General features: G+C 44.3%; 1 protein-coding gene across 12 annotated transcripts in view; it reads left to right on the forward strand.

Moving 5' to 3' along the window:
• The window catches only part of LOC309400524 (epsin-1-like), a 174,452-nt gene that overhangs the window by 32,459 nt on the left and 125,754 nt on the right, over positions 1–16,239 (forward strand). For 10 of the 12 annotated variants that reach the window (XM_081969082.1, XM_081969079.1, XM_081969077.1 and 7 more), the window contains exons 2-3: positions 4,795–5,452; positions 8,709–8,958. In XM_081969082.1, the coding sequence (XP_081825208.1) occupies positions 5,225–5,452; positions 8,709–8,958 (478 nt within the window). In that variant the 5' untranslated portion in view covers positions 4,795–5,224. The remainder of the gene's footprint in view (positions 1–4,794; positions 5,453–8,708; positions 8,959–16,239) is intronic. The other 2 variants (XM_081969088.1, XM_081969078.1) reach the window with 1 other exon arrangement.

Here is a 16,239-nt window from a genome sequence, read left to right on the forward strand (position 1 = left end):
TATTGGATTATGATCAGCCCATATGCTTACGTTTATGTCTATCTTGAATGTTTTGAGTATTAACTCTGTTGACATCCATATCATAACTATTCTTTACCAAGATAAGTGTTTGAGTAGAAAGTATATTGTCTTTCTTTCGGGTGTCTTGTTCTCCAAATATCTTGCAAATTTAATTCTTCCGCCATCGTGAAAAATGTTTTGGGTAGGGTTTTCCTTGGCTTCTTGTTCATCTTTGTGGATTTATGGGCTATTCCATTATTTACAATTGCATTGAAGTCTCCTAGCATGCATATATCTTCATATTCATATTGTATTATCTGTTTGTGTACTTTCCCAAAAAATTCTTCTTGTTTATCATTTGGGGCATATATTGCCACTTGTTAGGGTGTAACCAACAAGTTGGGTAGACAATATATTGCACAAGGCATGTTATGTATCTTTAAGAGAGGAGCTCTGCTAATTAGTAGATTACAGCATTTAAATTGCAGCTGATGTTGTTGCTCTCTCTCTCTCTCTCTTGATTGATGTATGATAACTGCTGTCTAACTGTTACTACTGTTGCTACTACTTACTGTGTGTAAGTTATTTGCTACTTGTATCCAAGTTATCATGGTAGTATTGGACTGTTTTTTCTGTGTATGACTTTTTGGCTGTGTTTATGGATTTTGCTATATTCTTCAAAAAGTAAAGTTTATTTTGTTACTTTACTATCCATTATTCAGTGTGGTTGCTTTATCTATCGCACGCTGCGTATACTTTACAGGGTTGCTCTGTTATAACCTCGACCTGGGGTTCATTGCTAGTGCTTAATCGCACCAGTACCTAATAATAATATCTTTCTCAAATTCATCATTATCTCCACCATCAGTATTCTCCCCTCCCCATCTTCAAAAATTATATTTGATTGAATTGTCTTTCTAATGTATAGTGCTATTCCCTTTTTACTTTGGTCGGCCAGAGTTGTGTATAAGTTACCTAGTTTTACCTGTTCCAAAAGTTTCCTGTGTTTCTTTCTAATATGTACTTCCTGTAAGCATATAATGTCCAGTTTCAATTTCTCTAATTTGTTGAATATTCTTTTTCTTTTTATTGATGAGTTTAGTCCATTTATATTTATTGAGATTACTTTTATTTCTTCCTCCATGTCATTGATTTATAGGTTTAGTTGATCTAGTGGTTCTAGCCCCTCCAAGACGGAGTGGCTGTGGCTTCCGGCCCCCCCGGTTCAACCAGATGATCCCATCTCTGGCCATTGGGGGCGAGCAACTGGCCCCCATGGAGCGGGCGCGCAATTTGGGTGTCCTCCTGGATGCCCGGCTGTCCATGGATGACCATGTGGCAGCCGTGGTGAGGGGAGTGTTCCACCAGGTTCGCCTGGTACGTCAAATGCGCCCCCTATTGGACCGGGATGCCCTTCGCACAGTCACTCACACGCTGGTGACGTCCCGCCTAGACTACTGCAATGCTCTTTACATGGGGCTTCCCTTGAGATGCACCCGAAGACTACAGCTGGTCCAGAATGCGGCCGCGCGGGTGATTATGGGGAGTACCAGATACTCCCATATAACACCTCTCCTGCGCGAGCTGCACTGGCTCCCTGTGGTCTATCGGGTGCGTTTCAAGGTGTTGATCACCATCTTCAAAGCGCTCCATGGCACAGGACCTAGCTACCTGCGGGATCGCATCCTGCCCCATACATCCCTACGACCAATTCGCTCTCACAGAGAGGGACTTCTCCGGGTGCCGTCCACTAAGCAGTGCCAAAGGGCGGCGCCCAGGAGCAGGGCCTTCTCTGTGATGGGCCCAGCCCTCTGGAATGACCTCCCCCCCGACATTAGGATTACTACCGACCTCCGCTCCTTCCGTTCAAAACTCAAGACCCACCTTTTTCAACTAGCCGGCCTGGCTCAACCATAGTTCCATTTTAATCCTTCTGGCAATCTTTTAAACTTGTAATTTTATATTGGGGTATTTTTATTTTTAATCTTATTATTACTATTTCTATGTACTGTAATGATTGTTGTGTGATTTTTTACCTCCTCCGTGGAATGTTTAATTGTATAATATGTGCTTTTTTATTTTATTTATTGTACGCCGCCCCGAGTCCCTTCGTGGAGAGGGAGTGGCTAACAAATCTAATAAATTCAAATTCAAATTCAAATTCTTAGCTCCCTCTGCTCCTTTGTCTCTTTGGCCCTTGCTCCTTCTCTTAGCGCTTTCTCTTCCTGTTCTTTCTCCATCTTCCCTTGCTCTTTTCCCTTAGCTTCCTGGCATTTGGCTCCTCCCTCTTCTCTTACCAGCATTCCCTCCTGTGCTACTATATGTTGCTCATAAAAAAGTTCTGCTTTCTCTAGTGTATCTAATCTGTACCTTTGTTCTTCCAGTTTACCAAAATCCCTTCTGGAACCAGCCATCTAAAACTCACCCCTTTCTTAATCAGATTCTTAGTCAGGAAGTGGTATTCTTTTCTTATTTCTCTGACCTTCTTTGGAATTTGCTTCAATACCACTATCTCTCTAGACTTGTATTTAATTGTGGTACTACTTGTTGCTTGCAATATTTCATTTTTTAGAGTTTTTTAAAATAAATCTTACATGTACCTCTCTGGGCAGGTTGTTTCTCATTGCATATCTTGTATGTACTCTAAATGTCTCGTCCATTCCACCTAAAATATATTCCTTACTCATTTCTGTGACCCCTGAGAGAATTTCTGCAATCTTCTCTGCTAATTTCTCTCCTTTCTCCTCTTCAGTGTTCTGAAATCTTAGGTAGAATTCAGAGCGTTCCATTTCCCAAAATATGGTGGATTCATCTTGCTTTTTATCAATTGTTAGCAATCTATAATCCATCTCCTCCACTTTTTTCTCTGTTATTTCTGCTCTTTCTTCCACCTTCTGCAGTCTCTGCTCATTTTTCCCCATCATTTCCTTGACTTCTTTCAATTCGTCTTCCACCTTGTCCGCTTTCTCTTCTACTTTGTTTACTTGCTCCTTAAGATCCTTAAGATCCGTGTGCATGGCTTGCAACATACTTTTTAATTCCAAGGTATCTTTATCTTGTTGTGTTGGTATGCCTGTTACTTTCTGTGTCGCTAAACCGGGCGGTGTAGCTGTTGTAGAGGCATATGATGTTATTTTCTTCATCTTGGTATTTGTTTCTGACATTGTTGTGTTTGAGTTATAATCAATCATATGCTCAAGCACCGACCTCCAAAAACCCAACCCCTGTTCTTGGACCCAGTCTTCAGGTTCTTGCTACCTTAATCCATTCGCTTTATAATGCCAACGTGTAGTTAAAAAAAGGGAAAAAAACAAGGAAACAAGAGAAAAAGGGATTGGTGAAAAAGCACTCACCTCAACAAGCAAACAAAAAAAAGCCCCATAATTAATTCCACAATGGTAATCCACATTTCATTGCAAAAATGCAACAAAACAAAACAAAAAGAGTGATGGAGAAGAAAAAAAAGGAAAGAAAAAAGATAAAAATTCATGTAGAAAAAAGGACCCAAGTAGACAGGTGGGGGGGAAAACCCTTTAGTGTGGGTTGTCTGGTTTATCCAAGTTTCTTTTTCCAGTAAAAAACAAAACAAAATTGCACGGTCTGAAAGGTATTCTCAGCAGCCCATTATAATGTAGCAAAAGAGTGCAACACCATGTTTACACAGCTGGTCTTAATTTCTTTCTTCTAGGGAGACTTTATCATCAATTCAGTCTTATCAGTTATAATTCAAGGCCGTTTCTTCTTGGCCAGCTTTTTTGCTTTTTTTTTCCAACTAACTTTGTTCAGCCAACTTTTATTTACCACTAGATGGCAATGCAAACAAATAATTCATCTTATTTATCCTTTAAATTTAAATCTTTAAATTCACAGCTTCACAGCAAATCTAAAGCAAATCTCAAGAGATTGTCAAAAGTTACTAAAAAAGAACAAAAGCGCAGAGTGAAAGTCAAGATTCCAATTTGCTTTCTAGCCCTTAAACAGTTAAACAGTTCTATTGTTCCTTTTGATTTACTAATGGCTTCGTCTGTCTGTTTGCTGCTGGTCCGTGGGTGGAAGAGCTTTCTAATGCCCGTTCTCCCCACTGTCTCCTGCCGCTCTTTCTTTTAAAAAAATTTCAACTGGAGGTTAAGGTTAATTACAGGAATGTTGTACTTTCAAGCAATCTTGTTATCTCACCCAGACAAAGCACTTCACTGCTTTTCCAAACTGCCCAGCTTGGAAGCTCATAAAGCCTGACTTCTCTGCTTTGTGTCCAGAAGCAAATTGCAGGCGTTTTGGGGGAATTGTGTGTTCCCCGACCACACCCATTTGTGCTTCCCCTCTTTACTGCCTCCCCAAGTCAGCTATGGTTAAAAAAACCCTCAAACAGCAGGGAATCTGATGGTTCTTCGGAGAGCCCCCCGGAGAACATGTCCTGTTGCTGAGATTCAGGCCACACACTCCGATAAACTGCATTTTCAAACCATCTCTGTGTTTGGCTGTTTTCCTTAACCCTCCGGAACCTGACACCAAGTTCTTAAACAAAGTCCTAAAGTAAGGGCCTTTAATCCAAAATTTGGATAATATTCTGGGACCTGATTTTTGGATTCATGCAAACCACGCATAGGAAGAGGAACATTGTCCTTCATTCCAAACTTGGTGTTTGTGGCGAAGGTGCTTACCTGGAAACCAGGAGTCTGTGAGTTCTAGTTCCACCTTAGGCACAAAACCTGACTGGGTGACTTTGGGCCACTCACAGAGTTGTTGGAGGGTGGGAAGAATAAAAATAAAAGTTTTTCTCTCTTTCTTTTTCAGCCGTGTCTCGGAATGGCTGCAATGCCCAGATGGATGCTCAGACAGTACATGACCAGCTAGGGACTTCAGGCAAGTGGCACAGGAGCAGAGGTTGTGCCCTGCGTCTTGCAAAGCAAACTAGGTTCCAATTACTACCAACCTGCCTTCCATTGAGGACCTGTATACTGCACGAGTCAAAAAGAGGGCTGTGAAAATATTTACAGACCCCTCACATCCTGGACATACAGGTGAAACTCGAAAAATTAGAATATCGGGCAAAAGTTCCATTCAGACTGGATATGCAGGATTCACTGTCTTAAGCAATTGGTTAAACTTTATTTGCTTTAACCCGGATAACCCATTAGCCTGGCTTATTTCAAAGCCATCCACAGGAAGCTTGGAGTACAGTACAAATTGGCTCTCTCCCATCCACCACTCCACCATCACCACCATGTCGACATCTTCACTGCGCCGTCAGATGAAGAATATTGTACATAATTACTCTGAAGCCGAAATCAAGGTTCGTGAGGCTACATCAAATGACCCTTGGGGCCCATCTAGTTCTCTCATGTCTGAAATTGCCGATCTCACCTACAATGTGGTAGCCTTCTCAGAAATCATGAGCATGATCTGGAAGCGTCTCAACGATCATGGGAAAAATTGGCGTCATGTCTACAAGGTAAACATACCCCGTCTCTTGTTCTTGGAAATATATACGTCTCTAGTAATGGTGCCATAATCTTTCCGTTTTGTTTTTTAATAGCTATTCACTGTTAAGTCTGTTTCATTCCATTCCCACCCTTTTCCACAGATACCTTATTAAGAAAATGGAAAAAATATTCATATGTGCATTTTATTACAGAAGGCATGCTTCTGCTTCTGCTTCTGCTGCTGCTGCAGCCACCAGAGACTCCTTCCTCACTACCGCTTTGTTTCGGGCTGAGAAGCGACTCCTCTTAGGGGCTGTCCGCGGCTCTCGGAGGAAGGAGGCAGGGATGCTGGCCGGCACTCACTCCCTTGCCGCTTTCCCAGCCAGCCACGTGGCTAAACAAGCCAGGCGGGGCTGCAGCCAGCGGGCCACAGGGACAGTGGTGGCGAGTTGTAAGGGAAGCGAGCGCCAGCCAGCATCCCTGCCTCCTACCTCCGTGAGCGTGGCTGGGGAGAAATTAAGGGGAGAGAGGGAGGAGAAGGTCGTCCCTAGCAGAAGCTCGGCTTTCTCCTCCCTCTCCCCCCCTGATTTCTCCCCACGGCAAGCAAGGCGGCTCTCAAAGAGAACGAAACACAGGCGCTTCTTCCAACAGCCAAGGCCTCTGCTCCTCTTCCTTCCTTGGCTGTTTCTTTCTTTTGCCGGTACGGGGATGTGACCAGGCTGCCATCGCTACCGGTCCTATCCGGTATGCCAGATTTTCACTACCTCTCCTTGCGTACCGAACCGTACCGGGAGGAACCCACCTCTGGCTGTTGGTCAGTGGTAGAGAACTTCTTCTCCACCTGATCCCAAATTCAGGCCATGACATCTTCAGGAAGGACTGGAAAGATCTAAAACCCTAGAAATCTTCTAAACTAGGGCTGGGCACCTTTTGGTAGCCCAGGAGCTCAGTTAATTCTTGGGGCAGTGAGGCTTTAAAATGAGGGGACAGGATTCCATCATGCAGGTAGTTCTCAGCTTATGATTACAGTTAAGCCTGGATATTATGGTTGAAACTCATGGGTCATCATGTGACCACATCTGATTTTACAACTTTTTGTGCCGGTAATTAAGTGAACCCATTGTCCAAGCGGCCATTTTTGCTGGAAACCAGATGTGACCACAGGACATTGCAAGTATCTAAAAGTGGGCTGGTTGCCAAATGCCTAAATGCAATCATGGGACTGGGAGGGGCGCTTGACCATTGGAACTTTGCATCTGGGTTTTAAGTATCTTTTTGGGGGTCTGTCATAACATTGAATGGTTGCTAAGTGACTGCCTGAGGACTAACTTTACCAGGACTGAACTTGGAGACAGGTTTTGGGGGGGGGGGGGTGTTGTTCTTTGATTTTTAATTAGCGCTTCCAAAATCAGTGTTTTCTTTATACATCTCCAATAGAGCAGGAAATTATGTTGATGTTTTCAGCATCATGTCCAGAAGGGCCTCCAAGATTGCAAGAAGAGTTCTCAGGGCTTGCCTGCAACCCTTTTGATGTAGGCTATTGAATTAGATGGGACAGTAACCTCTATTCATTTACGTATCTTCTTTGACTATATGCAGCAGAGGTGGTATTCAGCAGGTTCTGACCAGTTCTGGAGAACCGGTAGAGGAAATTTTGAGTAGTTCGGAGAACTGGTAAACACCACCTCTGACTGGCCCCAACCCCATCTATTCTCTGCCTCCCAGGTCCTAGCTGATCAGGAGGAAATGGGGATTTTGCAGTAACCTTCCCCTGGAGTGGGGAGGGAATGGAGATTTTACAGTATCCTTAGAGTACCACCACTGATATGCAGCACATTTGGTTAGCAAGGCCAAGTAAAAAATATTGCCCGAGTAAAGCTTTGTGAGCTATTTTCAGTCAAAGTTGAATGTCCTATGTTAAGTGGAGCATACAATGATTTTCATTAGATGGGATAGGCAACCATTTAACCTCTAGATGTTGATGGATTCTAAATAGCACCGACCATGATGGGAAATGTATTGAAGAATGCCGTTTTGCACAAAGAATGGAGAAGCTGGTGATTTGAGCTACAATTTTATGAAACATTAGCCATCATGGGGAGAATAGTGGGAGAAGTAGACCAGCAACATTTGGATATGTACAACTTGCCCAGATGCGTTTCTTCATATTTCCCCCTTTTTTTGTGCTGCTTGAATTGTGGGCTACCTTGCTGTTTACAGATATATTATAGAGAAAGCAGTGGTTATTGACAACAAGTCAAGGAGTTGCAATTAGTTTTCTGATATTTGTTGGATCTGGTTCCCATCTGGATGAATCATTTGTTTATCATTCCTGTGTAAGTCCATGTTTTCTAAAACACAATGCAGGTACCTTCCAGAAACACAGAAAGGATGCTGGGTCTGTGCTTATTATCTCAGTCTGCCTTTTTATCATGACAATCCTTACCATATGCTGCTTTGGTTGCTTAAAATCATTTTTCCCCACAAATGATGTCAGTATGATGGCATTTTGATGTGGATCACTGATTTTTATCATCTAATTACCATGTGGAGCAGGAGTGGCTGAAACCACGATGTAGAAAAGATGTTGAGACTCTAGAAAGAGTGCAGAGAAGAGCAACAAAGATGATTAGGGGACTGGAGACTAAAACATATGAAGAACGGTTGCAGGAACTGGGTATGTCTAGTTTAATAGAAAGAAGGACTAGGGGAGACATTATAGCAGTTATCTCTGTTTCTGACAGTTAGAACAATTAATCAGTGGAACAGCTTGCCTCCAGAAGTTGTGAATGCCCCAACACTGGAAGTCTTTAAGAAGATGTTGGATAGCCATTTGTCTGAAACGGTATAGGGTTTCCTGCCTAGGCAGGGGGTTGGACTAGAAGACCTCCAAGGTCCCTTCCAACTCTGCTATTGTATTATTGTATTAAAGAAGAAACAACCAGCCCAAGGTTACTAATGAAATTCATCCCTGGCCTGGCCCCACATTTTTACCATTGAATCATTAATTCATATAAATACAGGCAATCCTTTTCTTTGACAGAGAACCTGCAGATTTGCATCCAGTTCAACCTGGGCCTCTGCTTCAAAAATATAAAGCTACCCAAGACATTTAGATAGTGAATTCCACCTATTAACTGTCTGCTGTATGAAAACTTATTTACTTGACTTGAACCTTGGCATTCCCATAATCCTGCTTCCCAGGACCAAAATTTCTCAGATTCTCATTTTCACCTTTATCTTCTAAACATGTCATGATTTCTTTTCTTCTTGCATCTCTTCCAGGCTATGACACTTATGGAATACCTAATCAAGACAGGTTCAGAGCGGGTCGCACAGCAGTGTAAGGAGAACATCTACGCCATCCAGACACTAAAGGATTTTCAGTACATTGACCGGGATGGCAAAGATCAAGGGGTCAACGTGCGGGAGAAGGCCAAGCAGCTGGTGGCCCTCCTTAAAGACGATGAGCGTCTCAAAGAAGAGCGGGTCCACGCCCTCAAAACTAAGGAGAAGCTGGCCCAGACTGCAACTGGTAAGTATTCTGGGCCTTGATCTAGTTATCCAAATCTACATCTCTCCTCTCCAGGTGATTCTTCTTTGGTATAATGAGATTTTGCCTATGTATTTCATAAGGTAGGACAGAACCACATTATTCCTTTGAATGATGGGAAGAATAATTATTAAATAGCAAAGCTCTCAATCATACATTGGACATAAAAATGGAGAGATATTTTCCTTTGAGTTCACCATATTTAATTTGTATGTGGTCTCTAGGATGCTGCAATTATCTTTAACTCTTTGGGCAGAAGTGATAACACAGGTATTCCTTGTTTAATGACTGCCTTGTACAGGTTTTCCTCAATTTATAGGTATAATTGAGCCCAGAATTATGGTCATAAGTCATGCTGGTGGTTAAGCAGGTCATCTTTTGACTGACCCCATTTTATGACATTTTTTGCAGCAGTTGCTAAGCAGATCACCATGCTAGTTAAGCAAATCAATGAGCATTAAGAGAATGATGTAGTCAGTAAACAAACCCCTTGTCTGCAATGAGAGGTTTTTTGCTTGAGACTGGAAGTAAGCACCCATTGTAAATTGTGGTCACGTGACTGCAGAATGCTGCAAATGGCTGTAAATTCAGGCCAGTTGCTGAGCACCCGAAATGTGATCATGTGACCATGGGGAGTGGCCATCAGAACTTCAAATCCAGGTCGTAAGTAACTTTTTTTGGAATCCGTTGTAACTCCAAATGGTTGTTAAGTGAATGGTCGTAAGTTGAGGTCTATCTATACAGCATTCATGCACAGTTATGACAACAATGAAAAAGTAATTTTGTGACCAATCCTCACATTTACAATCTTTGCATGTCTATAGGCAAAGGAAAGCTGAGATAAGATTGTAAGCACAGTCACAGTTTCACTTAGCAATCACTTAACTTAATGACCCAGTTGCTGGTCCCAGTTGTAGTTGCTAAACAAGGATTACCTGTATAACGGCCTGAAGGCCAGAGCCATCACCCAGAGCATTCTTAATTTCATTAAATTTCATTAATTTCTCATTGTATACAGAAAAACAATGGTACCTCTGGGTGTATAGTATAAATACTGTCATCTTGGAGAAAAAGCATTAGAATAGAAATTGGGGACCAGATGAATGTTACACTTTCTCAGTGGTGGGTTTCAAACTTTTTAAGAACCTATTCTGTAGGTGTGGCCTGTTTTGTGGGAGTGGCTTGGCAGTCATGTGACTAGGTGGGAGTGGCTTGGCAGTCATGTGACTGGGTGGGAATGGCCAAGTCGATGTCACTGAATTCTTTGCCCCAAAGAATGACCTATAAAAAGAAGATACAAAAAAGGAAATTTATTATTTGGTGCACTTACTACTTAAATAAGAATAAAATAAGTACACAAAACAATAAAACAGCTACTTGCAGAGGAAATATGGCTGTCCTTGCTGGTCTCCAACATTACTGACCAACTTACACACACGCTTCCAGCCCCTCTGCCTCTTCCCTCTTCCTGGATTCACTCAGACATTTTTAAAACTCACACCCTGTGCACAGCACACACACACTTCCAGCCCCTCTGCCTCTTCCCTCTTCCTGGATTCACTCAGACATTTTAAAAACTCAACAGCCTGTGCACACACAAGACATTTTAAAAACCCACAGCCTGTGCACAGCACACACATACTTCCAGCCCCTCTGCCCCGTCCCTCTTCCTGGATTCACTCAGACCTTTTTCTTCCCTCTTCCTGGATTCACTCATTTTTAAAACTCTCAGCCTGTGCACAGACAAGACATTTTTAAAACTCACAGCCTGTGCACACGCACACACTTCCAGCCCCTCTGCCTCTTCCCTCTTCCTGGATTCACTCAGACATTTTAAAAACTCAACAGCCTGTGCACACACAAGATATTTTAAAAACCCACAGCCTGTGCACAGCACACACATACTTCCAGCCCCTCTGCCCCGTCCCTCTTCCTGGATTCACTCAGACCTTTTTCTTCCCTCTTCCTGGATTCACTCATTTTTAAAACTCTCAGCCTGTGCACAGACAAGACATTTTTAAAACTCACAGCCTGTGCACACGCACACACTTCCAGCCCCTCTGCCTCTTCCCTCTTCCTTGATTCACTCATTTTTAAAACTCACAGACTGTGCACACACAAGACATTTTTAAAACCCACAGTCTGTGCACAGCACACACACACTTCCAGCTCCTCTGCCTCTTCCCTCTTCCCTCTTCCTGGATTTGCTCAGACATTTTTAAGATTCACAGCCTGTGCACAGCACATCCACTTCCAGCCCCTCTGCCTCTTCCCTCTTCCTGGATTCACTCAGACATTTTTAAAACCCACAGCCTGTGCACAGCACACACATACTTCCAGCCCCTCTGCCCCGTCCCTCTTCCTGGATTCACTCAGACCTTTTTCTTCCCTCTTCCTGGATTCACTCATTTTTAAAACTCTCAGCCTGTGCACAGACAAGACATTTTTAAAACTCACAGCCTGTGCACACGCACACACTTCCAGCCCCTCTGCCTCTTCCCTCTTCCTTGATTCACTCATTTTTAAAACTCACAGACTGTGCACACACAAGACATTTTTAAAACCCACAGTCTGTGCACAGCACACACACACTTCCAGCTCCTCTGCCTCTTCCCTCTTCCCTCTTCCTGGATTTGCTCAGACATTTTTAAGATTCACAGCCTGTGCACAGCACATCCACTTCCAGCCCCTCTGCCTCTTCCCTCTTCCTGGATTCACTCAGGCATTTTTAAAACCCACAGCCTGTGCACAGCACACACTTCCAGCCCCTCTGCCTCTTCCCTCTTCCTGGATTCACTCAGACGTTTTTAAAAGAGTAGAAGAGTGTGTGCTGTGCACAGGCTGTGAGTTTTCAAAACGTCTGAGTGAATCCAGGAAGAGGCAGTGGGGCTGGAAGCATGTGTGCTGTGCACAGGCTGTGAGTTTTCAAAACGTCTGAGTGAATCCAGGAAGAGGGAAGAGGCAGAGGGGCTGGGAGTGTGTGTTCCTATAGTATCTTCCAGCCCCTCTTCCTCTTCCCTCTTCCTGGATTCACTCAGATGTTTTTTAAAACCCACAGCCTGTGCACATGCACACACTCTTCCAGCAGCCCCTCTGCCTCTTCTCCAACATCCTCCTCCCCCCCAGCCACTCACCAGTTCTTTCTTCTTCTGGTTCTTCTTTTGAGAACTTTTTGGCAGCATGGTGCGGATGGGCAGGGCGAGTGAAAGAGCGAATGAGGGGAAGGAGCGTTCCGGTACGGGGCCTCCTGACTAACGGGTACGTGAAGGCACGCTAAATTTCACCATCTGGTTCGACCGTACTGGTCCGTACCGGTTGAAACCCACCCCTGCACTTTCTGCATCTGCAAAAAACATGTCCTGACACCATCTGCAAACCCATTCCCATACAGCAGCCTTTCGCACTTCTGGTTTCATCTGGTTCTAATATGATTGTCAAGAACAGGAAATCAAGAGTCAAGGTAATGGAAATGAGTACAGATATATGGCATGCTAACACTCTCTACAAGAATCTGAACTACCGTGTTTCCTCGGAAATAAGACAGGGTCTTATTTACTTTTGACCCCCAAAATAAGCACTTGGCCTTATTTTCGGGGAGGTCTTATTATTTTTGAGGTGCAGGAGGCGGTGAGTGTGGTCACCTCATGGCTGCTGCTGTGTTGCAATATTGTCAGGGAGGGCTTATTTTGGGGAGGGCTTATTTTAGCACAGGTGCTCAAAAGCCCGATTGGGCTTATTATCCGGGGAGGTCTTATTTTGGGGGAAACAGTACTAGCTGTCAGAGCAAATTGGCGGTAGATAAGAATTAATGGAATTCAAAGTGGGCTGAAGTTAAATCTCTTGTGGGTGCAAAGGGACTTGGGAGTGATGACATGCTTGACCCTTTCGGCTCAGCCTAGTCATCTACCGTGATAGAACTGTAACTTCCAGAATTCCCATATTGTTTTAAGAGCTAGATTCTAAATGCATTTGGGAAGTTCCTGATAAGGTGAGGTGCTGGAATTTGTTTGTAGATGCTGGATTGTTTTGGCTGTTTAGGTTCAATTAGGAGGATGCTTGAAAAATCTGAACCTGCTACTTGTCTCCAGTGCAACTTTGTGTTTTCTCGTTGGAGACAGCAAGGTCAGTGTGAAATCATTCATAGGAAAACACTGGTGTCTTGATCGTGTTCATTTTTCTGAAATTATACCTACAGAGCAAGGCATGCCCCTGATATACCTCTCACCAATTTGGCAGGTTGCCAGGCTCTGAGATTTAGTTACAGGCCTCCTTGATCTGCTGGTGCCCTTTCTCCATATCGATAACCTGTGGATCAACTTCCACCACATTTGTTTGCACGACATCTGGTAGGGCAGATTCAGATTTTTTTTTTAAGTGCAGCGTTTGCTTCCTGTTGGAATCATTTCAGCACAAATACAGGGAACTGGGGAATTGCAACTTAGAACTGAGGAGATGGCAGAGCCATTTGTCAGGGCACTCAAGGCGCTGCCCTGTCAGCTGGCCAGCACACATGCGCGCGCTGGCCAGCTGAGTTCACCCTTTTTTAAAGCCATTTTTTGCCCTCCCCAGGCTCCAGAGGCTTTATAGGAGCCTGGGGAGGGTGAAAAGAGCCTCCCCGCACCCCCGGAGGCCCTCCGGAGGCTTCATGAGCTTCCCTGAAGCCTTCGGAACGCTTAAAACAACCCTCCGAGCAAACCAGAAGTGACTTCCGGTTTGCTCGGAGGATCGTTTTGAGCGCTCCAAAGGCTTCAGGGACCGTATAAAGCCTCTGGAGCCTGGGGAGGGCGAAAAAAGCATGTAAAAATGGGGGGGGGGGGTGTTTCGCGCCTGTAGTGCGCGCATGCGCATTGGGGGGGTCGCACATTGCATTATGGGTGTGGCACACCCGCACACTACCCCCCTGCGCTCCCCCCACTTATGGCACGCGAGCCAAAAAAGGTTCTCCATCGCTGGTATAGGGTTTCCTGCCTAGGCAGGGGGTTGGACTAGAAGAGCTCCAAGGTCCTTTCCAACTCTGCTATTGTATTGTATTGTATTGTATTGTATTGTATTGTATTGTATTGCTAGAGAGAATTCAGTAGAAAAAGGAAGGAGGGAATATCCATAGCCTCCCTCCCAACCCCCAAATGGAGCTGCAGATAGACTTCTAACCATATCTGGCCAGAGGACTATCCCAAGCAATGACCTGCAGTTAAATTCAACCCCCAACCTCATGACATGTGTAGTGTTAACACTCCTACACCCTTTGATTGAAGTTCAATAGATAAAGGAATATAAAGTTGCCTTGAACACTAATTCCTAAAACAAATACAGTATATGAAAAATAAAACTATAACGTCACATAAGAGAGATATGAAAGAGCAAGTCCTATTGAGTTCTTCAGAAGTGCTGCCCTCATAAATTTAAGTTTCTTGGATGTGTTTGTGGAAATATGAAAAACCAAAGGCCATACCAACCTTTTGGACAATGGGAAAATTGGTGCTTAAAATAGCAATGCTGTCATTCATACATCAAGTGTCAGGAAGGAGAGAAAGTTTCCCTTGAGTTCACCATATTTAATTTGTCTGTGTATTTAGGTCTCTAGATACTGCAGGCTGTCAGGGTTCTGACAGATGCCCTAATTAAATCATGAGTCTCAAGCCAAGCTTCAAAAGAAATCCAGTTATTAGGCGCTTCATGCCGGCACAGACCAGGTGGAGCCAACTCTGACCTTAGTTAAGTCGCACTTTGCCTCTGACCCTGTTTCCCCCTCCCCCCTATATGTGTCTTCAGTCACATTCCCCAACGAAGTAATTTTACAGGTTGTAAAAGTCACTCTCCTCCGGCCACTGTGGGTTTCCATAGAAACGACCTTGGCATATCAGTTGGAATGTGCCTTGTTTTGACTGAGATGCCAGCTTCTCGATGCAGCTGCGAAGTTTGCTTTCCCACCCCCACCCCCTGCCTTTTGCTACTCAAGAGCAGGTCAGGGATGCTTTGCGAGTTGACATTTCGCTCCCATCACTTCCTGAAGGCGACCTGGGCAAAACAGTTTGAGTACTGGTATAGATTTTAGGTTTGTGATTCCCCCAGGCTTGTTTGGGTTGTCTGCATGGAATTTAGCTATGAGGTGGTCAGCCTGGATGTTTCTACTCTTTACCCAAGACGCCTCTGATAAGGCGTAGCCCTTCCACTTGATTAGGTATTGGAGCTGTCTCCTGTGCCACCTCGAGTTGAGGTATGACCACTGGGTCCAGGGGCTCATGGGGTAATGGCCTCAGGGTTGACCCGACCACGGGTTTTAAGAGGCTGCTATGGAATATTGGGTGTATCTTCCCTAGCAGCCTGGGCAATTTTAATTGCACCGTGACCAGGTTGATAATCTTCACAATGGGGAATGGCCCCATGAACCTGGGTCCCAGCTTCTTGCTGGTGAGTTTTAACCTCAAGTATTTTGTGGAGAGGTAAACCTTTTCCCTCAGCTGGAATGGTTGTTGCGGGGCTCGGTGTTTGCCTGTTTCTTATAAGTCTGCACTGCTTTAGCTAGTGCTTTCTTTACATTTTCCCATGCTGCTTTTAGCATCGACAGCCAGTCTGTCAAGCTGAGGACGGGGGATCCCTTGGGTATTCTGGCATTGTAACGAAGTCCATGCTGCTCACTATTTTGAATGGAGTTAGCCCCGTGCTACTGTAAACAGCATTATTGTATGTGAACTCATCGAAAGGCATGAGATCCACCCAATTGGACTGCTGATAGTTCACGTAACACCTCAGGTACTGCTCCAGCATGGTATTCAAATGTTCCCCCCCCCCCCCATTGGTATCTGGATGAAAAGCTGAGCTAAGGCCCTGGGACGACCCAATAAACCACAGGAACTCCGTCCAGAACTTAGCCATGAACTGGACCCCTCTGTCTGAGATGATTCTTTGTGGTACTCCATGCAGGCGGTAGATATGTTTCAGGAACAGTTTGGCTAACTGGTGGGCTGAGGGTAGTCCACTGCAGGGTATGATGCGTGCCTGCTTGGAGAATAAATCAATCACTGTCCAGATCACTGTATTCCCCCCACTCTTTGGCAACTCCACAGTAAAGTCCATTGCGATTTCCTCCCATGGCCTTGTTGGCTTTGCCACCGGTTGCAGCAATCCGTCTGTGTGTGTGTGTTTCCTGGTCATTTTTTCATAGTGCTGCAGATGGTGCAGCTTTTCACATAACTGTCAATGTCTCTTTTCATGCCGGGCCACCAGAATTGCCTTCACTCTAAGAGTAAAGTCTTTAGGAAC

This window comes from Natrix helvetica, assembly GCF_964273705.1.
Source record: "Natrix helvetica genome assembly, chromosome: W".
NCBI classification, from domain to species: Eukaryota; Metazoa; Chordata; class Lepidosauria; order Squamata; family Natricidae; genus Natrix; species Natrix helvetica.